Below are 26,305 nucleotides of genomic sequence, written 5' to 3'. Positions count from 1 at the left end.
TCACCTTGTGATTCATTTTGTTTTTTTCTGTACTGCATGTGATAGAATTCAACATGATGAACTCTTAGATGGGCCCAAAGATTTGACATATTTTTGGTTTTTGTAGGTATTGATCCCATGCTCACAATGTTTGTGCACGTGTTGCACACTGCTGCTGCTTTTGATGGAGATGAGAGATAGTCCCAGACCACACTTTAAATTTTTCTATCTGCATCCCTCTCCATTGAAATTTGAAAGACACTACTGAAATTGAATATAGGCTTAAAAAAAACTGGCTGGCTGGCACCCCGTGGTGATGAGGGACTGTCGCCCTTTGGTGGGTGGATGGCTGGCTGGCACCCTTGGGTGGATGGCTGGCTGGCACCCTTGGGTGGATGGCTGGCTGGCACCCTTTGGTGGGTGGCTGGCTGGCACCCTTTGGTGGGTGGCTGGCTGGCACCCTTTGGTGGGTGGTTGGCTGGCACCCTTTGGTGGGTGGTTGGCTGGCACCCTTTTGTGGGTGGATGGCTGGCTGGCTGGCACCCTTTGGTGGGTGGCTGGCTGGCACCCTTTGGTGGGTGGGTGGCTGGCTGGCACCCTTTGGTGGCTGGCTGGCTTTCACCCTGTGTGGCTGGCTGGCATCCTTTGGTGGGTGGATGGCTGGCTGGCTGGCACCCTTTGGTATGTATCTTCTTTTTTGTCTTTTTATATTTTCTTTTATCTATTTACTTTTTGATTCCGTTTTTGAGGGTTTTTATTGGCTGGTTGGCCTAATCCCACCCATTATTTTGGCTTCTTATAGCCTCCAGTTGCCCATAGCCACAACTTGACAAAGCTACATCGTAGCGAAACATGTAGTTGTGGCAACGGGAGGCTTCAGAGAAGCGAGCGCATCACTTTCCCCGCTCCATCCCGCTTCTTGTTGGTCTCCGCGGCTGACTTCCGGCCCCCCTTTGTGACGTCATCCGAGTGCAGCTCCCGGTGTTCACGGCGGACACAGCGAGAGCACAGCGCATTGGCTCCGGTCCCAGGAAGCGACCGCACACTGGACCGTGCGAGCCTTCGCAATCGGGGACCATTTTTTCCTTCATCTGAGAGTGCCCTCTTCCCCTTCACCGGGATTAAAGGTACCAGGTTCCCATGACTTCCATCAGGGATCCTTCACGGTACAGCTAGGAGATACAGAGGCTTCAAGGTCCGGTAGGAAAGTGTGCCATTTGTTTTAACTTACCCTGGATATACTCCAATAAATTTTTATAGACTACACATGTGAGCTTCATTTGGGGTGATTTCACTTCATTTATGCACGCCAGAGCGCCATCCTTTTTTTCTCGTTCTGGCACCCTTTGGTGGCTGGCTGGCTTGCACCCTGTGTGGTGGGTGGCTGGCTGGCACAGGCTCAGGGCCTGTGGCTGGCTGGCTGGTACAGGCCTGTGTGTGGGTGGGTGGCTGGCTGGCTGGCACCGGGCAGCTGTGGGTGTATGTATGGCGGCTGTGCTAAACACAGTGTGCACTGTACACTCACTGTCCCGAGACTCCCCGACTCCAGACGAGGCTGAGGGAGGCGGCCTAAGAAGCCAGAAGCTGTCCCAGTGCGCGAAGTTGTGTGGCGCAACATACGCAATGACATCACGGCAATATCGGTAACCTCCGGGGCCGATTACGATATATCAGGGAAAATGCATATCAGCCCTCGATATATCGGCCTTGCCGATAATCGGTCGATCACTACTCTGCACATCATCCGAGATTCCCAACAGAGCAAGCTCCGGGGAAAGCAGAAGCTAGAGCTGAAGGCGATAGTTAATGTGCTCCAACACCTCTGTCCAATACCTAACTATGACTGAGCAAGTCCAGAACATGTAAATATATGTGCTCTCCTCACTCCCGCATCTGGGGCATTCTTGTGATCATTGAGGAAAGATGCTGCGCAGCCTCTTGGGTGTATATTACACTCTGTGTAGGAATTTTACCTGTATCAATTTGTCTTTTGAGGAGATCAGTAGCCTAATGCTATCTTCAAGACAATCCTCCCAGTCCTCCCTATCTAAATCAGGTTGATCCGCTTTCCATGAGTCCCATAGTCTTTTTATCTTAGGAGAATCTATTTTCAATAGGTCTAGATAGAGCTAGAGAGTTTCGTCTCTCATCTTGGGATCCACTGCCATCCACCGTTTAAACCTCACACACGGCGATCAAAATCTTGGGGGATACCCTCGGGGACCCGCTGCACCTATCAAGAGAGGTCTTGGTGGAAAAAAACTACAGTTGGCCAACGATCCGGATCCGGGGCCTACACGGCGGCCAAAGCCGTGGCCTTTCCTACCAGACACCGCACTCTGCAGTCCGGTACATCGGTAAGCGGTGACGATCCCATCACATATTAGCCTCCACAACTCTGCCATAACTCTGTGACTTCTTCCAGCACCGAGAGGCACGGTATATCCCCCTTATGTGACAAGAAACCGCCTGCCATCTTAGACTCACAAGCGGACTTAATACAACACAGCCCCTCTCCCTGATCTCACAAAAAGCACATACAAGTCTGCCAAATCAAATATTTATAACCCTTCATCCTCTGCATATACCCAATTCATGGAATATAATCAGTGACACTCCGATGGCTACCTAAACTGTGATCTCGGGTGCATAAGGGTTGTGAATTTACTCCCCACAGGGTAGCACAAATTTTAACATGGGCAAACCTGAACGCAGCTCCAGATCCCCCCACGGTGGTATATCACAACCAAGTCGCAATATTCCAGACCTATTCAAATCTCAACAAAAAGATATGGATGCTGCAGCTCCACCTGCTGGTGAAAGGAAGCATCAAGACTCGCATACAACAGGACTTTCCTATGCTCAAGCTTTAACCCTCGCCGCCTTCAACAGTTACACGTACAGCCCCTAGCCTAGAAGATCTAAAGGCAGTTGCTGGAGACATCAAAGACAACCTATATGCAGCTACCGCAGACCTTAAAAAAGATATCCAAGCTATTGCAAACAGAATGGATGCAGTGGAAGAATCCACTGCACGTCATGACACTTCCATACAGGAGGTGAGACGACATACAGATACGCATACCCAATATTTGAGAAGCATCCATAGACACCTTGGGGGATCTGTACAATAGAGGCAGACGCCATAATATTAGAGTGAGAGGCATGCCGGAGACGGTGGAACCAAACTCTTTACGTCAGGTTGTTACTGCCCTATTCAACGATCTCTTGGGTAGACCGCATGACACCTTAATTGAAATGGAGCGTATACATAGAGCTCTTCGCCCAAGAGGCCGAGACACAGACCCACCTAGAGACATAATATGCTGTGTTGAAAATTTCAGAATCAAAGAAGAGATCCTCTCCAGAGCCCGTCAGAGGCCGAATCCTTCATCAAGGTTCAGAAATCAAATTGTTTCAAGACCTCTCGCCGATAACTCTGCAACAAAGGAGAAATTTGAAGCCCCTACTTGACCTTTTGAGGGAAAGAGAAATCGCCTATAAATGGAAATTCCCCTTCTGCTTGGTTGCTGGAACAGCGGGCCGTACAGCTTCATTAAAAGCACTAGAAGATCTGCACTCTTTCTGCAACATTCTGCACATCCCTATGTATGAAATACCAGACTGGTACGCAGATCTCCGCCTCCCATGGCAACCAGAAATGGAACCAATGGAGGTAATGCAACATAGGGGATACCAGGAACCCAGAAGTCGCAGGCTGAGCTACCACGCGTCTCCACCTCCAGCCAACAGATGCTAACCCGGCAGAGACAGTGTTCCCATCTTCTCCTGCTCATCGAAAAGCACGCCATGAATGAAGTCCTGATGACAACTGCCAAATATCGTTCCAAAAAAAATTTCCTCAAAGACAATTCTGTCTCTTGGAGTCGATACTCCAATATGGAAGTAGCATAAGATCATCCACACTAAGCTAACTGTCCTTGCTCTTTATTTCTTTTCAAAGAATATTGCCACCCTTTCCTGATACAGCGGCACAGAATCACATAAGACTCTACAAAAATCCAGATGTTGCTCAAATGATGTATGCAGTAATTGGTTCGATAGCCTGGTAATGCTAAACTTCCACATCGCATAGGAAGAGTCATGGTAGACCTTACCAACTTAGGGAGAGCCCCTGCCCAAATAAATGATCCAACACATTGGTCCAGGTCCTTTAAAAAAGGCGTTGGGTATCTAGACTGGGCAGTTTCGAAATGCATACAGAAATTTAGGGAGGAAAATCATTTTGAGTAAATTAAGTAGTAGGACTGCCCAAGATGAGCATTTTTGACAGAGGTGAGAGAGTACTGGCATTAAATTGAGATCCTGAAACCTGGGCAAGTCTTTTCGAATTTGTATTCCCAGGTATTGAAACTGTTCCACCCATAGTAAAGGGGTATCCGCCGCCGTTGTTTGCGCTAGGGGGTCTAATGGGAATAGCAGTGATTTGGTCCAGTTAATGCGTACCCCTGAAATTCCCCAAATTCAGTGAGCAATTCCAGGGCCGCTCTAAGGGATCCGTCAGCATCTTGAAGATACAGACGGGCATCGTCGGCATATAAGGATAGCTTTTCTTACAGAGGGCCCAGCTTCAGTCCTCTCACTCCATCAGACCCACGGATCAAGATGGCCAGAGGTTCAGGGGTTAGGGCAAAGAGGCTGGGTTAAAACGGGCAGCCCTGTTTAGTTCCTCACTGGAGTGGGAAGGGGGGCGATAAACAGTCGTTAGTCTGGATGCTGGCCCTGGGAGGATGGTACAGCATATGCAACCATTGTAGAAAGTTAGGCCCGAATCCGAATTTCCGTAACACAGGCCACAGGACCTCCCACTCCACCGAGTCAAAAGCCTTTTCAGCATCAAGAGAGGCAATGACTCTTCATCCACTATTCTCGTGGGTAGCCAATAGATTAAGAAAAAGGCGGCGGAAGTTGATGTCAGTACCCTTCCCAGGCGTAAACCCAGTTTGGTCCACGTGCATTATCTCTTCTAAAAACACGAACAGTCTATTGGCTAGGATTTTTGCCAAAATCTTGGCGTCAACGTTGATGAGGGATATCGGTCTAGAAGACGAGCAGTCCTTGCCTGGTTTGCTCACCAACACCACCACCGCCTCCGACATAGACCCCGGAAGGGAGTCTAGGGAAAAAAACTGGCCAAATAGTGACTCAATTCTAGGGGCGAGTAAGTCCTGGTATGCCGAGTAGAACTCCGTTGGGAGACCATCCGACCCAGGAGTTTTACTGACCTGGAGTTGAGATAAGGCAACCTGTATCTCCTCCAGTGTGATATACCCCTCTAATTTCTGACAGGATTCTTCCTCCAATGAGGGGAGTGCAATCTGATACAAGTAGGAGTCTAATGCCGTGGGAGTGTAGTCTACTCTAGAGGAGTACCGTTGTTGGTAAAAATTAATTAGCCATTCCCACCCTGAGGAGAGAGAGTTCCCTAAGAGCGCACTGCCAAACCCCATAATTAGCCTGATTTGGATTCGCCACATAATCCGCCTCCTCTTTTTGAGCTTCACCCTCCAACCTCTCCAGAGACCGCGCAGATTCACTACGGGCTGCAGCAATACGAAATATATACTCTCCCCTGGACCACGCTTTAAAGGCATCCCATGCCACCAAGGAGAGGCATATTCTTCATTAGATAATCAAAACTGACAGATTCCCTCCTGCATGGCTTCTTGAATGGTATTTTCCTCTATCCATAATCTAGACAGACTCCACTAGCCTCTCGCGCCGATGGCCCAGAGACAGTGTTGGCAGTAGTGAGGCATGGTCCGATATGCCTCTGGGAAGGACGGTGATTTCGCCCACCCTCCGGAGCATAGAAGTGGTTGCATCGGTCTATATGGGAGAGCGTCCGGAAAGTGGATGAATGACCCGTAAACTCGCAAAGACTGGGCTTCCAAATGTCGTCACACATCTGTGAGCGCAAACGTATCAGACCATTGGGGTAGACCGGGATTCCATCTAGAGGTGGAGTGGAGCCTGTCCATATCTGGGGAGGGAGCCATATTGAAATCCCCATCAGCAGTATATCTTCCGTGCCAAAGCCAAGTGCCATTTGCATAACACTAGAGAGTAGGGAGGGGGCCTGCTGGGGGGGCGGTAAGTATATTCCTACTAAGACACATTGGACATTAGCAATAGTCGCATGCACAATAACAAACCGACCTCCTGGATCCATTTTTAGATCTAATAATATAAATATTTTGCAAATAGTGGCCCAGAAGCTCAGGCGGGGGTCTCCAACTGTTCTGGTTTATCCGCTCAGTGAGCTGTGAAAATGCTCTCAGCCGTACTTACACCCTGACGTATGGCCCCTCCCCCACGCGTATCGGCACAGGGCTCTTGCGTGTCCTCATCAGGGGGATATCATAGCATAAGGAATTGGACACTAATTCACTACGTCACTTTGCATGATTTATGTTTGAATATTCATTGTACGGTTATATTGCATATAGAGAATTATTAATTGTGTTTAAATTGGATTTAATCCGTGCACAACTGTTGATATATACACATATATATTTTTTTTCTACACAGAGTGATGCAAATTTTTCACTACAAATTAATTATTTGTTTAAATTTATTATTAATATAAGCTACACATGTTTTTGCAGCACATATTATTTCATTCACAACACACTCACAACAAGGGAGTGATCAGTGCTGGCAGCATCCTAAAATTTACACCACCATAGATTGCTCGCAGTCCCATTTAAATGTATTAGTTTTTAGATCTAGCAATTGAAACAGGACAGCTTTATGCACCAGCATGTTGGTCCCCCTCGAGTAGCTGGAGTATGTGTCATGATAGTGCAGTCCTACCAAGGCTCTCTTTAAACACAGTATTCGTGAACTTGTAAGATGAGTCTCCTGGAGCACACAAATTTGGGATGAGTATTTTTTAAGACAATTAAAGACCTTTTAATTTTGTGAGCAGTTAAGACCCCGCATATTCCATGAGACTATAGATACTTTCGCCATAGGGATGTAGGGGGATAACCAGTGAGCCACACATCAAAGGTAAATCGCACTCCAGCTCTCGAGGTGGGGGGCACACAGACAGGACCCAGCTCCACCAAAAGGGCGGCAAGTTCCCATCCGCTCTTTTCATGAAAGCTAAGTGACATACCACGTCTTAAAGGAACAGTCAAAACAGTTACGAAACAAAAAACAAATCGTAAAGTAAAAAAAAAAAAAAAAAGTCCATTTACTGCCAGCAAGAGCCGGCGGCCAGTTCCCCCCACTGCACGAGGCCCACATAAGGTGAGATTGCATCTTTCCCATTAACTTCCCAACAGTTTCCACAAAAAACAAAAGGGAAGCGCGTAGCCAGATGTGGACTGTTAGCAACCCAAATCGGTCAATTGGTCTGAGGGAAGGGATAAAGTGTCAGATAAGATGACCGACATAGTTTCATCTGGAGATGCTGAGTCAGTATATAGGAGCCAGATTTCAGCTCATCACCTGGGTCAAACCAGGGGCACCAAAATTATGTAACTCACGTATTCCAGTGTAAGTGAATGTTTCCAATGATAATTTATTTAAGCAACATAACAGATAGTCAGGGCCCTGCTATCTTGTAGGAGTTCCACGGAAAATCCGTCCAGACACACCGGTGTCAGTAATTTCCCTCCACTTTGATTAAGATAAAGGAAGAATGTAAAAGAAGGTCTGGGAGCGGAGCAAGCAGATCAACCCTTCCGGGTACAGCAGGTGTTATAGTAAACTCCATTATGATAGGATTACCCCAGAGGCGGTAGTGTTTCCAGCCAGGCCGATGCATCCTTAGGGCAAGTGAAAAATCTGACCGTCTCACTGTCCATTCGCAATTTAGCCGGGAAGAGGACACTGTATTTCAGTCCCTTGGAGCGCAGGGTAGCCTTAATGGGGTCAAAGTATCAGCGAAGCCTCTGGGTTTCAGTAGAGTAGTCTGGAAACTGTAGCCAGTTATTCTGGTATGCAATCTCCCCCTCTGCTCTGGCCGCCCGTAGCAGTTCATCGCGGTCCCTGAAATTAAGGAGGTGCAGGATGAGCGTACAGGGGGGGGGGGGGTGCTCCTTGGGGGCCCATCTGAGGTGGCATACGATGGGCCCTTTCTACTGTAAAGTAGGGTGATAAGTTTGCTTGGGGAAGCAAGGAGTGGAGCAGCTCCTCCATGAATACAGTAGGGTTCTTCCCTTTCACCCCCTCTACCAGGCAAATGATGCGGCTGTTATTCCTCCGGCATCTATTTTCTGCTTCCTCCAACCAGGACTCTAGCAGCCTCATCTTTGATTTGAAGGGAACGGGTGGCTCCAGAGTGCTCCCCTACTGTATCTTGATTCCCTCACTAGAAATGGCGAATCACAGGCAATAGAGAGTTGGAACAAAAAGAGCCGTATAGCATGCGTTTGGCAGATGGCCTACAGGAAACACAGAACTCAGCTCAGGGTGATACCTGTTCCTTTGTCCCTAAGCAATGTCCTACTCTTGACACCACTCCTCTCATCTGACTCTGGCTCCCTCTCGGGCACACACCATGTGGCTTGATGACAAAAGCTGATTTCTATGCCACAGTCTGAATTCTTTAGCAAACTTTCAGTTCTAGAACCTTTGGTTTCCAGAAGCCAAAAACATTACTGTGACAGTATTCACCGTCACTGGAATTTAAAGACAGATAAGTAATGGTTTGGATTGCTTTTCTTTTGTTTGTGTATTGGGAGGGAATGTGGATTGCCCTGTCTCATTGTAAGTGCTAATGACCTCCCATTGTTCTGTGTCTGGCTATTGTGTACATTGATTGTCCCCTGGGGGTTTCTGTCTCATTACACATAACAGTCCTTCTAATCAAGCTAACGGGCCAATCCCTACTGACTCATTTTCAAGTCCTCATTTGCATGGCTAAGGAGGACCTGAAGGAGAACGGCATGTACTGTGCAATTGACCAATGGGAAAGCGGTTGTTGGGGGCAGGATGTTCCAAATTCTGTATAAAAGTGTGCTGTGTTCTTCCAATAAATCGTCTTCCTGTTTGAAATTACATACAGCCTGCTTGGTGTTTGTTCTAATGGATTCCGAAAGGCACATAGCTGTAGTTCGGATCCCGGAGCCTTGGTTGACCGAACCATCAGACGTTGCGATCTGCAAGCTGACTCACTAGAAACCGAGGAGTGTCGGGAGAGCGGAAGCGAGCGAGCAAGGGTCTCGTCACAATTACATGTCCTGATTTTTCCTTTTAACCCTGTTCAAAAGTCAGAAGCAGAACATCCCTTACATGAAGATGTTGGGGAGAGTGTTGAGGACATTGATCTTGCAGTGGAGGATTTTCCTCCCCTGAAGCTTGTGAGGTACAAGCTATGGCCTTGCCTCAAGTGCTGTAAACAAACTAATTGATGGGGTGTGCACTAGTCTTTTGCCTTACAGCACCTGATTCTCTAAAGTCAAAACCGACCCCCTGTGGGTACCAAGAGACTGGCCAAGTCTAAAAAGACTTTACCCCTACATGTACAGATTGATTGTGCACTTTAAGGACTGGCTCAGTCCTAAAAAGGTTTATACTCCTGCTAAGCTTTTTGCTGATAATTTATCCTATGCAAAAAGTTTTTAAAAAGTAACAGTGTATTCTGGTAGTGGATTCTGCCATTTAATTTCTCAGCAAACACCTTAAGGTTACTGTTTAGGATGTTCCCTCTTAGGGATTTTGTTGATAGGCATTTGTAGGGATTTTGTTGATAGGCGTTTGAAGCCCTTTAAAGGCCTTATTTGCTTATGCAGGACGCAATTGCTGCCATGTCTATTTGCCAGACTATTGCCAACTGATTGAGACAGATGATTAGATAACAGGAGCTTTCCTGCTCTCGTAGAACACTTACTGCAGATCTCTTCAGCCCTATTGTTTGTCATTAGTCAAGTCTCAGGCATTTTTTATATTTGTCCATGTGTACAGGATTTTGTGGCTAAAAGCTTGGCCTGCTATACATACCTGTAAGAAATGTCTTCTACACAAGGCATTTAATGATGAACACCACTTTGGGGAATTCCTTGACAAATTCTTCAAGGAAGTAACCGGGGTAAAGTTACTCTTACCTCATTGGATAAAGCCTAAAATCTACCTGTATTTAAAGAAAGGGGTCTTTACATTCTCCCCAGGTGGCAACATCAATACTGAGCCCTCCTAGAAACCCTGTTCACATTGGCGTTTGCTTTCTTGCTTTCTCACTTTCCAATCTGCCGGCTTTAGAACAAAGATAGGCAGATCTGATGACCGCCTTGCTCCAGCCTCAGCCTCCGCTTGTACCAGTACCTTCAGAAGAATAGGTTGTTTTTATTTAAATCTATTTACAGTCCCTAAACCAAATCCGGGCATCCACCCAATACAATACTGGACTTCACAAGTTTTTTTTTTTTTAATCTAAATGCATTACCTGCATTAGGATAAAAAAAAAACCTTCACTAGTTGTTTGATCCCTACCTCCCCCTAAATACCTGAGTCCTGAATCGATCCAGCGCTATGAGATCAAGCCCACATAGGTTCCCCCCATAGGAAGTGGCTTGCTATGGGGGCGCACAGAGAAGAAGGTGAACAGACAGCACTGGCAGGGGACCCCAGAAGAGGAGCAAAGGGGCTGCTCTGTGCAATACCAGTGTGCAGAGCAGGTAAGTATAAACCTCTCTTTATTTTAGGTTAAAAAAGCCTACTATCGCTTTAAACGGATTTCTTTGTGTTCCAAAATTCTAACTGGAATCTACAAGATCTGCCATTGTTTCCCTCAGACAAGGAGAGTTTCTGGCTTCGGTAGACATATGAGATGCTTATCTCTATATTTTCATTTTAAAATCATATCAATGTTTTGGTGTGGTAGGCCAGCACTTCATGTATGTGGCATTGCCATTGGGGCTTTCTTCTACACCCTGAGCGTTCACAAAAGTGCTTGCCCCACTTCTGGCTCTTTGACAAACCCAGGGCACTCATGTTGCATCTTATCTCGATGACCTCCTGATGAAGGAATCCCCAGCCAGAACCTTGTCTGCCAACATCCAAAGGACCATCCAGTTCTTTCAAACTGGTTAATAAACTTTCCAAAGTCTGCTCTCCAGTCCAGTCCAGTCTTGGACAAAGCCTAAGCCAGAATCTTCCTTCGTCAGAAGAAGATTGCCTCCCCAAGGTAAGATTCAGCTCTTAGACTCTCATATCACATTGACACCCCTCAAGTTACTTCTGCTTGAGGGTTCTGGGCCTCAGGGTAGCAGTTCCCTTAGCCCAATTTCACTCCAGACCCCTTCAGCTTAACATCCTCAAAACCTGGAACAAGCAGATCCGATTCTTGGATAGTGTAATGCTTCTGTCCAGTCAAACAAAAATCTTTCTGCCATGGTGGATCTCCAGTCCAGCCCTAAAATCTGGGAAAGTCATTCCATCACAGGACTGTGGTAATGACAAATGTTAGTCTTACAGGCCTCTAGTAGAGTTCACAACTCGCTGTCTGTCTAGACCAGGGATCTCTAAACTATAGCCCTCCAGCTGTGGTGGAACTACACATCCCATAAGGCATTGTAAAAATCTGACATTCACATACCCGACTAGGCATAATGGGTATTGTAGTTCCTGAACGACTGGAGAGCCATAGTTTGGAGACCCCTGGTCTAGACAATATTGTTCAAACAGGAGTGTAGATAGACTCTGGAGCGTTGACCAATTAGCTTCTTACTTCAGCTTGTTCAGTTAAGCTTTGAAAATTAAAACTAGAAGCTGATTGATTGCCATTCACAGCTGCTCCAGTTTTCATAAATTCCCCCTATATACCTTGACAAGTGATTTTTTTCACTCTCTGAAGAGATTCTGGAAACAGTTTTTCACATGGAAGGTTGATAGTATTATGTTTTGCTTTTAGTATCCAGTGCTTGTCTTTTACAGAAAGATTTGTTATTGTGCAAAAATCACTAACCTAAATAGTACTTTCAGCTAGATGTACAGAAAAAAATCCAACCTCACGGAATAAATCTGTCATTTGTCAGTTGGTTTTTGTTTTGCACACTTGACAACAGTCCAGTAGTCGTTCCTATCTTATGATTTTTGTCTAATATCTGTATTATAGCTGTCTTAAATTAAAGTTTAATCATCCAATTACACAGGTTAAATACGTATATGGTTTTTGTATTACATTCTAAAGTATTTGTAATTCTGATTAGCCAGTGGTTTACATGCATCTATCCCACAGCTAGGCAGGTGGCAGATTTCTTTTTTTTTTTGTTCACCAATTTATCTTCCTGTGCCCTGCCTCCACCTACAGCCTGTTAATTGGAAAGTAAATAATTAGTATTACCTCTGTCAAGTTAGAAAGGCTTCCAGGAAGTAGTAAACCCTAAAGTAGAACTTTAGTCCGAAAATGAAGTCCTGTGGATCATTTCAGGCTGGCCCTTTTTGCAGGTATAGCTATGTAAAACGTTACAAATAAGTGCCTTTAATGTTTAGAATCCAGTAATACACTGTTTCACCCTGCTCTGCACATGCTCAGTTCCTGTCTATTTTTAGGCACTGTGACGAAAATGTAGAGGCTGGTATGTTAACATCCCAAGAATTTAGTGCTGCTCTGGTCTTCAGCAAAATGGCAGCCTCCAGCAAGAAGAAACAGGAACAATGCTGGAGGCAATTTCCTGCACACATTAGTTTTGGTAGCAGAGTTATTAATGTGGAATGTATGTTCCTTGCTGAAGAACAATATTTTATATCAAGTTGTTATGGGTAAAGTTCCCCTCTAAACCAGGAAGTAGCAGAGTGATATTCCCATCTCTTCACTGTAACCGTGCTCTGAAAATCAGAAGATTGCTGAATTATATTAAATACCTTTGTTTTGCAAAACAATTAATATTTTCCTTTTAGATCCTTTAGCTGATTGCCTGAGGTTCCATTTTAGGAGAAACTGAAGTAAAGTATGGAAGTGAAGATTTTGAATACCTAGAAAAATCTAAAAATACCTATTAGAGGAGATGGTCAGATTGCAGAAATGCTAAAGGTGGTGTTTTAGACTGGAAAGCTTCTGCAGGAGACCATCAAAAACTGAGGACATGTTACCTGAGACTGTTAAGCCTAGTACACACGCAACGAATTTCCGCCGACCGGTCGTCCATCTTTTGTCCAGAGTGGTGTTTTGTTGGTTGGAATGTGCCTAGACTGCACACGAATTTTCCCGCATGACAAAATTCTACTTCAGAAGTGATGTCATGTGTTGGTTTGCTTTCTTTGTGTTCTTTCTTCTCTGAGCATGCCCAGTCTTGCTCATTAGATTTTTCCCTGTCGAAATCTGTACTGACTGCGCGAAAATCGGACGTGTTTTGACGGAGGACAAAAATTTTATAGCCTGCACACCAGATTATTTTCGGCCGAAAAGTCGGAGTCGGTTGTCGGAAGCATCATACTAACAAGCCGAAAATCGGCAGGTCGGACGAAAATTCCCGGCCGAATTTCGACTCTTGTGTACGGGCCTTTAGAGATCACGGTTATCACATCCCCTTCATACACCAATGCTTTCACTCCCACTACTTGGGGTCTACAAAGGGTCACACAACAATCACCAAAAGACTAAAGGTCTTCTCCTGAAGCAAAGTAGTAATACAAAGTAATTTGCACAATAAAAGCTGTAATATTAAGATACAGTATCTAAATATTTTTTTAGTTATCTAATACTAATTAACTATTTGTAGTTCTGGCATTGTAAGGGACAGTGATGTCATTGATACCAATTATTTAGATTATTAAGGTCCTTCTAAAACAAAACTGTCATGTATTGGAATAAAACTTGAGCCTGACAACAATAGATTTAAATATAGTGTCTGACTTTGATTATGTACTGTTTGTTTAGTACTGTATCTGTGTAAGGCCTCTTGCACACGATACTCCTGTTTGAGCATCTCGCGGCTTGAAAATAATCAGTACAGCTTTTTGAGCTAAAATACAGCCCATTAATTGTAATGTGTCTATGCACACAGGCACGTAAACAAGCGCTGTGCATTCTTCAGTAAGAACAAAATAGAAAAATCTGCATTTTTGGTCAGAAATTTAAGCCTCAATGCACGCAAATACTCGCAAATACATACAAAAAAAAAGGTCTGGAAAAAGTAGATGCTCAAACAGGAGTATTGTGTGCAAGAGGCCAAAAGGAAGTGCTCAAACAGGAGTATGGTGTGCAAAAGGCCTAAATTTGCTAATATCCTGACATGCCATATCAGGTCAGTCTATATAAAGTGTAGTTGCAGGTTAGTTTTATAGCTTTTTGTAAATGTCCACTTACTATGCTGTTTCTCTCTTGCAGACATGGCAATGCTTGGTTGCCTTGGGCCTGAAGTTCCTTGAATGCGGGCAGACGGTAAGCATCCATCAAATAATGCTTCCTGAAGATCAAGCTTCTTCCTCTGTAATTAACTAAGGGCTTGAATTGTATCTGGGCATGGCAAGTAGCCATCAGAGCCAGTGTGTTTCTATGGTTTACTGTGTGAACTTACAAAAAGTATGTGCAATTTTGCACAGAGGACTCTGTTAGCTGTATAAATCATGGCTATTTTTCTGCCTCTTATTTACATCAAATTATGTATATCATGGTTGTTCTGCAATATAGTTCAATGTCCTATTTTGAGAAATCCAAACCTGTTTTGATCATTGTCTTAATTTTTATATATCTTAATTTGTATATATCTGCTACATTTCATTTACCAATCACTGTTTCCGTTAGCTATGTCATCAGAATTTTTCCCTAATAAGAATTATGCATGAGATTTTATCAACTGTCTGTGCTGATGGTAGATGGCATCTCCAGGAAGAGTTTTATCTGGGGATGAAACTATTGATTATTGCATGGCAACAAAAAGGCAGACCATTCAGCTATAGGTATTTATTCATAACTCAAAGTTTCTGCTGCTAAACCAGCCTGTGATGTGAATAGAAGCAGGGCATGTGTTTTGCATCTATAGCTAAAACCTGCTAGTCTGAAGGGACATGCAAACTGATTAAAGGCAGTACACTACATGTCCAAAATTTTGCAGACACCTACCCATCAGATCTATATAGGCGTGTTGAGCACTAATGCATAGTTGACCTCCACATTGTGGCTATAAAGGCCTCTACTTATCTAGGTAGGCTTTTCACAAGCTTTTGAAGTGTGTCTGAAATTGGGACCCTGCTTTATGCAAAAGGGTTCATCAAACAATGTCTCTATAGACCTGGTTTGTGCACTGGAGCACAGTCTTCCTGTAATAGAAAAGGGCCTCTCCCAAAACGTTATCACAAGGTTGTAAGTACACTATTTTCTAAAATGGCTGTGAATGCTGTAGCATACACTGTACCCTTCACTGGACATGCCTAAACTAGATCATTTGGAGGGGTGTCTAATAGATGTTCTGGTATTTTGTTCACAGGCTTCAGGCCATATAAGTGTATTGTAATACAAGTTCTATTTTTTTTTCCTTAAAACACTGCCGATGGTGGCCACTTGGAGGTAATAAAAGATGTTAATTAACTGATCTTTATTAAATAAATCTAGATTTGTACCCGTAAATATGTAACGATGACACATAGTAAATGCCAGAACTGTTTTAGCTTCAGGCTTTGGGGTAGTGTATTGTAATAATAAACTATCCAGGTAATTCTTCACCTCAGCCATTCAGAGATCTGCCAACTGAAGATTCTAATCCCTGATCTCTGATAGAACCGCAACTTCTGCTTCCTGCTGGAGTCCCTTCCTACCAAAAATATGTCCATAGTAAGCAGGATGGTGTCTGTCCTAGAAAAGAGGTGGATTTTAGATCTGGAGCATTGGATCTAATAAATAGAATTGTCTTTGGTATAGTGGACTCCACACAACACTGAATTATGGTGACGGTGCTTAAGGAACGGACCTGGGCAAATTTTTGTTTGAACATTTAAAAAACATTTGTTAACATTCTATTGTATTGTCCATGTATTGCTTTAATTTAAATAACAGAGCTGCCTATAATTATTGGTTGAAACAAAACACACTACCAAATTATTATGTATTTTAGTGTATTTTAATATTTATTTAACTTTCTGAATGGTAAAGGTAACTGTGTGATGAAGCTGATAACATTCCTTTCTGCCGCTATCCGATAGAAGGCACACATTGCCAGAGCACTGATCTTCAACGGCTGAATAGGCTTTTATATCCATGTTAGTTTTTTTAGTTTAGTTCTTTCTGAGAACGATTTTTATAGTTTAACATTGCTATAATGTCTTTTTAGATGTTTAAACCTACTAGCTTGTTCCATATATTGATAAGATGACTACTTTACTTTGCTCAATGGGCAGCAAACAATGATTTCCAGCAATGCAACCACTTTACTGTCACCACTCAGTTTTTCCACTCCTCACCATCATTTTCCCTAAACATTGGATAAATATAAGGCCTCAACAGATGATTTTATTAGTAGAGTGATGGTATGTTAAGGCAATGGTACTATGAACATTCAATCTCCTGTTTGTTGTTCACAACACCATATACATTGGAAGATATACAGTTTGTGTGTAACACATTAAAGCTGAACTTCAGGCACAAAACATTTACTTTGGATATATTCCTCAATAACTACAAAATATAAATCCACTTTGTATACACTAAATACTTTTGTGAACCCAGATATTGCCTTGTAAAAGTAGTGGTGACATCATCACTTTGCTGCATATAGCCTGTACAGAGAGCAGAGCAGTGGTCTTTTTTCACTGATTGCGGTGATGCAGTGAATTTGTTTTCCTATGAAGACTTGATGGTATCACTAATTTTCTTTTGGTTTACTATTTCCCACCAGTACAACAGTCTTTTTTTCTTTTTTTTAAGTTACAGGCTTTCTTGCGTTCTCTTTTCCCCAAAAATGTTGTTTTATGTGCAGAGTTCACACACACAATTAATGCTTCCAGACAGATGAAAAATCCGACCCCACTGATTATCCTAGTCACTTGTGCTGAAAAACATTTTTTGCACTTCACATACATGCCAACAGTGCAGTGGTTGTTCATAGCTCGAGATTTTTGTCAAACATCTTTAGGTTTAAAAAGGACTGGTGACCACAGCAGATATGACAACTTCCTGCAACATATGCTTAATGTCAAAGGGGCCATATGCTTAGTACATATTTGCTGCAATCTGGAAGACCATATACACAGACTTCTATTTTGTGCAGTCGGCATTTGATAAAATACATTTGAAGGAGTGGAGTTTAGCACCATGAGGGGTTTATTCTCTACTTGGATATGAGAGAGCAGTTTTAGGCATGTTTAAGATCACTTTAGTGGGATCAGTTATCAATCCTGCTTTAAATTAGTTTTCTATATAAAAATCTACATGGTTGTAGCTTGCTGGTTCCTTTTTTCTTGTACAGTATCTTCCTCATTTCCTTAAATATCTTAAACCCCCATAGTGATCAATTGGAAGATCTTTAAAATTAGCTTATTTTAAACACTAGCCTTAAATCTGCATAGGCAGACATTTTAAGGGTATCTTCCTTTTCTTCTTGTTCATTGTGGGATACATGAAATCTTAAAACCTAAGACCAGCTCTCGACAAAATCACAAAAGATGCCACTGGCAGCAAGAGCCTCCATTTTCCTCTGTGGAAGCAATCTAAGGAACAGACTGCTAAATCCTCTCATCTGTTAAATATCTTTTCATTTCTCCTTTACTCAACTCCTCTATGCAAAGCCCCCCCCCCCATGCTTTGCTCTCTGTCTACGCCCAAGATCTGGAACCCTGCCAAATCTTTAGACAGTCTTCCCCCTACATGAAGGCGCACCCCCACCTTCTAGAGTTGGGGGTGCAGTTATTAGCAGTTGGTGGGGGAGGGGGGAGGGTGTTCTCCCAGCTCTACAAACTCGAGTTTCAGCCCCTTCCTTATTCTCGGTTTCTCCCCTTCAACCTACCTGTGTTACAGCTCAGATTTAGAAGATCTCCATCAAGCCCTCTTGGTTCATCTGTGTGTCATTGCACCAGTTCCAGGGTTTTTTTTTTTTACACTGTTCCCAAGCTCAAGGAGGCATTTGCCCCATTATGGAACTCAAAGCTCTGAATGTCTCTGTGTCAAAAATTTAATGGAATCTTCCAAATCTGACATTACTTCCCTTCACCAGGGAGACTTTGTGGCTTCTGTGGACATCAAACATGCTTACTTACAAATTCCTATCTTTTTAGTGTGTCAGTGATACCTAAGCTTTGCCGTGGGTCCACTATACAATCGGTTTGTGGCCCTGCCATTCAGGCTCTCATCCCATGGGCGTTGACTTTGGTGGCATGGCTGTTGAAGCCCAGGTTCTGAGGGACAGGGTCATTTGAGTCCTACTTCACTTTGCGTTTGTCTCAGAGACTTTACTCCCAGGGTTTCTCTATGGGGTAAATTCTTTCCTTCCTGCAGCTGGAAATGGTTCTCATCACAATCAAGGGAAGCTGGAAATGGTTCTCATCACAATCAAGGGTCATGTTTGTGCCCTTTCCACATTGTTTCAGAGACCATTAGCCTCTCACAATTAAAAACTTTTGTATGTCCCTTTGATTCCTTGTGACTACCTCTACCTGGTTTTCTCTGCACTTCAATAACTGCCAATTGAATCCATTCCTCTTTCATCTTTTACCCTCAAGGTGGTGTAGTCATCGTCTATGCGACGGGAATGTGTCTAAACTGGCGGCCATACTCTGCAAGAAACCCTTGTTGGCCTTCTGTTCACAGGCTCGCTTAGTTCTTCCAGATGAATGTTGTGCCCTCATTTAAAGCAAGCTTTGAGCATAAAATCCATCAGATAGTTTTTGAGGCACTCTTCAATTTTATGTTTTCTTGGGCTTGCTAGCGGTTGTTTGCCATGTTGCCCACCCTTCATGTAAACTGTTTTTGGAAATCCAGAAGGTAAAATCTTTTTCTTGGAGTTCTTTGAGAGACATGAATCCCATCTCTCTGTTTTTGATCATGCTCTCGGTATTGCTTTTCTACAAAACCAAGGCAAGCTGGTATCTTGGGCTGGCCAACAGATTTTTATTTGCCATTGTCTAATTAGCCTGTAGGCAGCAGTGTAAGGAGGGCCACAGGAAGGTTAAAGATTTCCGGTAGCCCTCCAGGAAAGGGTTTTTACCTTTTTTCTTTGTTTTCAGATTTTCTGCTTATTTTTTCATATATATTCTTAACCAAAACCTTGTAAAAATGGGTGGATGGAAAGTGTCATTCTGAAAGTGACATGGATAGCAGGTATAAAATGTAGAGGCCTTTAGGGGGGCTTACATTTACCTGGAGCAATTTATATTTACCTCAACTACTGAGCCTTTCTGAACAAGCAAAGCTCTGACACTTTCATGTAGTGGCTAAACTTGCTTGATCCCCCTCACAATGCCTCTACATTGTTATTGACCCATTACTATTAGCAAGTAAGAATGTGTGAGTGGGAGCAAGAGGGAGCAACAATCTCCGACACTACCTGAAAGTTAAGGAAATTCCTACACTTTATGGCCCCTTTCCGCCCAGCAGGTAGATTGGGTGGCAGCGGAGAGTAAAGGGAAAGGCAGTCTGTTTGTTTACATCCAACCGCCCATAGAGGAGAACGGGCTGCTGTTGCAGAGTGGACATGAACCTGTCATCCGCTTGCTCAGCGGGGATCAGCAGACTGATCTCTTGCTGAGCAAGTGGATTGCAGGCAAAGTCTGCCCCGTGTGAAAGGTCCCTAAACCTGCTAGCTTTACACCATTTCACACCTTTACCATATAACCAATTTCACTCATTGAGCAGGTCACTGCTGTTTGGCATAAATAGTGGCAGCATTATATGTTAATTTGCAGCGAGATGCAATCCTAAAAGCAAAAAGTACTTTCTTGTGAAATGTACTATCATTTTTATATTTATGAAGATTGTTATATGTCTTGTCGATTGTGCATTCATTTGTATTTTCGGTATATGTCCCATTGAAAAGTTTACTGCATATTAGCAAGCCCTGTCATGTCTAATTCTTGGATCATGCACTTTTCTGCCTTAAGTTGCATAGCCTGGCTGATTTCATCTGTCTTAAAATTGTTATGAAAAACTTGATATTATGATTTACAAGTCTGCATTTTTTATTCCTATAAAATAAGCTGTTTTAAACATACGGTAAATGCAATGAAAAGATGCTATTGTGCATTCAAAATCAGACCTCATGAAGATTAACTGACATGATATGAGCTGAGATCTTTTAATAAAGATTTTCACAGCGTTTTCAGTTGTCATTGTGTGTTTTATTTAGTGCAGGGTGGCATATGCTTTCTTGCTGTTTCTTTTTCTTTCTGCATTTTAAAGGCAGGGGAAAGGAGAGGGGGGTTGTCATTTACCATAATATCTAAAATAACTTAATTGAAGACCAAAGGACAGATTTTTCTCAGATGTTTGTGACCTCCCCTAACACAAAAGCGTCTCCCTGCTTTTTACCCTAATTAGGAACAATAATTTCTAATGACATTAAAACAGTCATTCTCTAAAGTGACTCTGACATGACAGAAGTACTGGGGCTGTTTTCTGAAAATGACTGTCTCTACTTTAGTACTTTTACGTCACAGAACATGTATGCTGTGAATGATTTTGCTGTGAATGAAATGTCAGAACTACCGTACTTATCTCTAGATTTGTTATTGGTCAGACAGCATTAAAGTCAAACCTTCAGAATGACAGTCAAGTGTCTTGACGTTTTTAATGAGATCAGTAATGATAATCTTTATTAGTCTCTCATAACATATTCCCTTTAAGGTAACACCTACATTTTTATACTTTTTACTTCCATCAGATCCCTCTGGGTTTATTTAATAGACAATGAAGGAAGCAGAGACATCTACAAGAATGGTTCGATTTGGTCACTATGGATATTACACATTTTGATTTCACTTGGAAATCCCATTTTTATAAAGTAATTTCTAAAACTCAACAAATCAAAGTGTGTGTCAGGGCAAAATAAAAAAAACATTCAGTACATCACTCTAATAAATGTGCATTTGCCCATGCATTGTTCCTTTACAAAGCTGCAAGTATAGAAAAATACTTGGTAATATGCCAGAAATCCAGTGAGCTCCTAACTTCCTTTTTGGGCAGACAACATAGTGCCTTTCCTGCACTAAAATCCTAACTATTGTTTCTGTCCCACTCTACATACTTGCACAGTAATTTCATTCCCGGCAAAACAATGCTGCTGCCTTTACTCCAAAGAACCTTGCCCATATGGTGTTTGCAGGGTCAGGACTTTTGGGAGATGGGGGGGGGGGGGGGTTGCGCATGTCTACATCTATACAAACTGAGCTCTCAGCTGCTAATAATGCCCCTGGGAGTAATATATTTCTTGCTACAGGAAAAAGATAAGACAACAGCTAGACGGGTAATGCCTGGATTAACATTTTAAGAACCAGAGATGGTAATAGTACAACACCAATTTAAAAAAAGTTGGGACGCCGTGTAAAATATACATAAAAACAGAATGCAATGGTTTGCCAATCTCATAAACCCATATTGTATTCACAATAGAAAATAGAAAACCTATCCAAATGTTTAAACTGAGGAAATATAACAGTGTTATATAGATTATTTACAGCGTCCCAACTTTTTTGGAATTGGGGTTGTCATTTTTCAATGATATAGTCTAAGAACATAAATGATCTTCAGATCATAATGCAAGGTGTTACCTGGAATAATCTGGATAAGGTGTAAGGATACTCAAAGCAACAAACCCTGCTTTTTTTTTTGTTCCCCCCAAAATGTTAAAATTTTCTCCAACAGAGTTGATAAAAACCATATATTTTTTTCCTTAATAGAGGAGAGATCCAATAATTGTATTTGGGGCACTGGCCATTCTAATCTTGAAGCCATCATGCAATATTAGAGTTTGCATCTGAGAACCTGTTTTTTTTAGGAGTTAAGCTGGACATAGATTGGTAGATGTCTTACAATGCCTGTTTTTGGTGACACATCTGCCCATGTGGCTGGGACCTGCTGTTGTAGTCGCTCTACTCACTCAGCACACAGATTATTGGCACACATACAATTAAATATTTTTATTTACAGAAAGCCCAATCCGAGATTTTCCAACATGTTGAAAAATGTTTTTATGATACAAACATTCTGAGGTTGGATGCACTCATTAAAGCCACCAAAAGAAGATCCATGTTGCCTGATCTTTGCATAACTGCCCTAACCCTTGCTCATTTTTTTTTAATTGCTTGCAAAAATTGGGCCTTGTGTGGACAGCCTGAGTTGTTTAAACAAACAAATGGTTAAAATAGTTATAGCTGCTGTGGAGTTTTCAAAACCCGTCAACTTTATACAGCCTTTTCAATGAAGGGAAAATTTTGCCATTGTCTATCTCAATAAACTGGCCCACAGAACCGCAAGCTGCTTGCATACCTGTTTAGTTAATTTCCAGTGTCCCTGAGGTCCCAATTCCCAGCACATTTTAATATGCAATTTATGCTCATGCTTCAAACCATGCTGTTCTGGTCCTGTTCGGTTCTTTCCCCATTACCAACTAAATGATGGGTGGCCTTACTTGGGAGGTGAGGGGATGTGCTGGAGCCATTTAATGGAAGTTTACATAACAGAATGTTCCAACTTTGGGGGCTTCCAGGGTGCTATGAAACTACACTAAACACATTTTTCATGCTTTTAATATTTGCCATAAGCCAGTTTTTCAATTTAGAGACAATATGTACATGTAAGGTGCATTAACCTGTAACAACGAATTTGAATGTACTCTGCTGAAGTCTGGCCTGTACACAATGAATAAAGGAAGAGGTGCAACAGGTAGTAAAAGCATCAAGCCTTTGATGAACACACAAAATTACACTTAAAGTGGTTGTAAACCCTTACATATACTCAGTGAAGTGACTGACTTCAGGTGATGCACAGAGATTATACAAATCGTCCTACATGAGTTGTACCTGTTAATCTGCAATCTTCCCTTTTCTACAGCCATTCAAAGTCCAGAATATATAAAGCTTGTCTGAGATGTCATAAAGCAGGGGGCAGAGAGCTGAAATCACACACTACAGTGATCAGTGAGGAGAGCTCTGAGAGCTGATTGGAGGGAAGGGACACATCTCCCTTCACACAGGAACAGGATTGAGGCTGTCCATCACATGCTGTGTGCTGGAGATCCCTCCTCTGTCACCCTTTTTCTCTTGATGCCAGGAAAACTTGTCAGAAGTGCAGATAGCATAGAAATGGGGAAGCAGACAGAAATAACACTTCATGTTCTGGATAGACAAGTACACACTATGGAGCAGGGGTATTGAATTAAAATTCACGGAGGTCTGGTCATTAAATTTTTCATCCAGCAGGGTTCAGGTCTCATGTTTGTGCTATGACTCGGATCCGTCATACCACAGCCCCTAAGCTGCTAAGTGGCGGAGCCAGGGTCCATCATTTAGTGATACCTGCTATAGAGGGATATGCTTTGTTCATATTTCATGTCTGAGGTTTACAACCACTTTAAGAGACCAAAAGAGAGTCTCAACTTATAATGTGCCTGAATGAGAGACTGAGGCAGGCAGCTCCCAGTGGCCAGCAGCAAAGCAGTGTTTTTGTAATAGTCCATACTGGAGCCAGGCTTTTGCTAAGCTGGAACTCTCCATAGGCTTTCATAAGTGCAGGTTTGTGTTTTTTATGAAAGGCTTTTTTTTGTTTTGTTTATACAACACTTAGATCATTGCACCTCTTTACTATTGCTTTGTTGTTCATTCAGACCATAGCTTTTCCCAATCCCTTTGGGAGGAGAAGCTGAAGGACAAAGATGTTTTTAGACTATAAACAATTGTTTCTATTGGAGTACTGAGTAGTGCAAGTTGTGAACTTTATTCTTTTTTGTTTGAACAAATTCTGGATTGTTGCTATGGGTTTTTGCATGTGACTACCATTTTAATTAGTTATTCATGGTTTAATTACCTCTGGTGACATGGAAAGGGGGGATATTTTTCTACTTTTGAATTAAATAGGGACATTAATAAGACTTGCACAGTCTGAATTCCAGTCATAGTCTCTATATTTTATTAAAAAATTGCCAGTATGGTGCGATGGGTGCAAACAAGCTCCATTGGGTGGTTGACACAAACCATATTGATGGAAAGTATAGTGTGGTCCAAATCTACAAGATAAATCATATGGCTTTTGGAACTGCTGAAGAATTCATTCTAGAACACAGAACTGCTGAAATGCTGAAGAGATCTTGCGGCTAACAGACAAAAGGAAAAAAAGCAAAGTGCGCAGACTAAAGCTGGATACACACTACAACTTTTGTGGTTCAAATTTCTTTAGATTTACCTTTTAACTATGTAGTGAAAGAGCCTGCCTGATTGCAAACAAATTGAAAGTGTTTAGGTTTAACCTCATATTATATGGGTTTTGTAATTCTAAAGGAAGAATCTAAAGAAAATTGTAGAGTGTGTATCCAGCTTAAGTGTAGTGGGTGTGTAGACATTTAATAATTAGCAACTCACATAAAGTAAGACAAATTATGCTTATCATGGTTCTCAAAAGAATTCCCAGGTGGACCAGTAGTATCACCTTCATAAGATCTGTGATGCTAACATAGCTTAAATAACTATATCCGATTATGCCCTGGTATCTCTGCTTCTGGAACTCCCAAACTTACACTGCCAAGATTGGACTTTGAGGTTAAATGAATTCCTTTTAGAGGATGGCGCTGTACTGGCAGACCTTGAATCAGCCATTAAGACATTGAGCATAACACCTCTGACAAAGTATCTACACAGGTGCTTTGGGAAAGCCACAAGGCAGTGATCCATGGCACACTGATAGTGCATGGTTTCAGGATAAGAGGGATAAACTTAAGGAGATCACTGACCTACTTACTGAAATACGGACATTAACGTGTTGGCATAAGCGCCTCCTTCAACCGTCTGACATTGCCAGATTGTCAAAGCTGAGACTCTGGCTTTCTGAATGCATTGAACACAAGCTAGAAATAAGCTCTGCTACTATGCCCTTAGATTTTATGAACATGGGAACAAATGTGGCTGCCTTTTGGCACAGACCCTAAGAAAGAAACAAAACCTCTGTCATGTTCATAAACTGACAGTACAGGATAGGCAAATTTTGGATTCCACATGTATAGCAAACAAATTTAAGTCTTACTATCACTCCCTAAACAATCTCGAACCTCTGCCAGACCCTCTGTCTGAACACCAACATTGTAATCTTATACAACAATACCTAAAGGAGTTGGAATATCCTTCTCTTCCTAAAGCGAGATGGCTTTACCAATGCTTACTACAAAAAACTGTCACATTTTCTATTGCAGCCTCTCTGCCAGTATTTCAACGCCGTCTCCCCAGACAACTCTCTCCCCAAGGAGGCACTACTGGCTCATATAGTGGGTATAAATAAGCCTGGCAAAGACCCAATATGCTGCCAAAATTACTGTCCCATTTCCCTTTTAAACACTGATACAAAAATCCTGTCATAGATTTTTATCTATCAGGTTACAGGATCTCCTTCCTACGGTCATCCACTTTGATCAAACGGGTTTCATAATGGGCAGAGAAACCAGGGACAACACCATCAGAGCCCTCAATATTCTTCACTGGACCCGCCATGGCCTGAATCAAACCCCGTTTTTAATATTGTCAACAGATGTGGAAAAGGCCTTGGACAGGCTGGAGTGGCAGAGGAGACCCTGCCTGGGCCTTGGACAGAAAATGATGGGCTGGATTTCTGCTCTTTACTATAACCCTGAAGCTAGGGTGACGGTAAACGGGACATTCTCCCAACTATTTGGGCAAATTTATTAAATACTTTCTTCAGCTCTGTGTATACAAAGGAGCATGGTAGGAGCTCATGACCATAATGGGGATGGTATTGACACAGCCCAAAACCATCCACAATGGCTCAAATGTGATATGGTCCAGAAGTATTTTGACCAAATAAAGGTGGATAAAGCAACTGGACCAGATGGCGTCCACCCATGGATCCTAAAAAAACTGAGCTCAGTAATTTCAAAGCCATTGTTTCTAATTTTTAGGGACTTAAAAGACTGGCATAGTACCACTGCATTGGCGTAGGGAAAATGTGGTGTCTATATTTAAACAGGGATCAAAGTCTTTACCAAGTAACTATAGACCTGTTAGTTTAACTTCTATAGTCGGGAAGATACTGGAGAGTTTAATAAAACATATAGTTGAGTTCTTGCTGGAAAAAAATAGATTTTTAATTCATACTTGCCTGTAAAATCCATTTCTTGAAGTACATCACGGGACACAGAGCCATAAATCATAACATATTATTTATATAGCCACCTATAGGGGAAGGACACTGGCAACCAATCAGAATTGA

The 26,305-nt window shown here is 42.5% G+C and overlaps 1 protein-coding gene across 2 annotated transcripts in view; it reads left to right on the top strand.

Annotated features, from left to right (window-relative positions):
• Positions 1-26,305, top strand: part of SLC11A2 (solute carrier family 11 member 2) — a gene marked incomplete at its 5' end in the record, with an annotated part of 193,255 nt that overhangs the window by 150,219 nt on the left and 16,731 nt on the right. For both annotated transcript variants that reach the window (XM_082246595.1, XM_082246596.1), the window contains one exon: positions 14,282-14,335. In XM_082246595.1, the coding sequence (XP_082102721.1) occupies positions 14,282-14,335 (54 nt within the window). The remainder of the gene's footprint in view (positions 1-14,281; positions 14,336-26,305) is intronic.

Source organism: Pelophylax lessonae, assembly GCF_965119305.1.
Source record: "Pelophylax lessonae genome assembly, chromosome: 2".
In the NCBI taxonomy this organism is placed as follows: Eukaryota; Metazoa; Chordata; class Amphibia; order Anura; family Ranidae; genus Pelophylax; species Pelophylax lessonae.
This window is presented reverse-complemented; position numbering and strand designations above follow the sequence as displayed.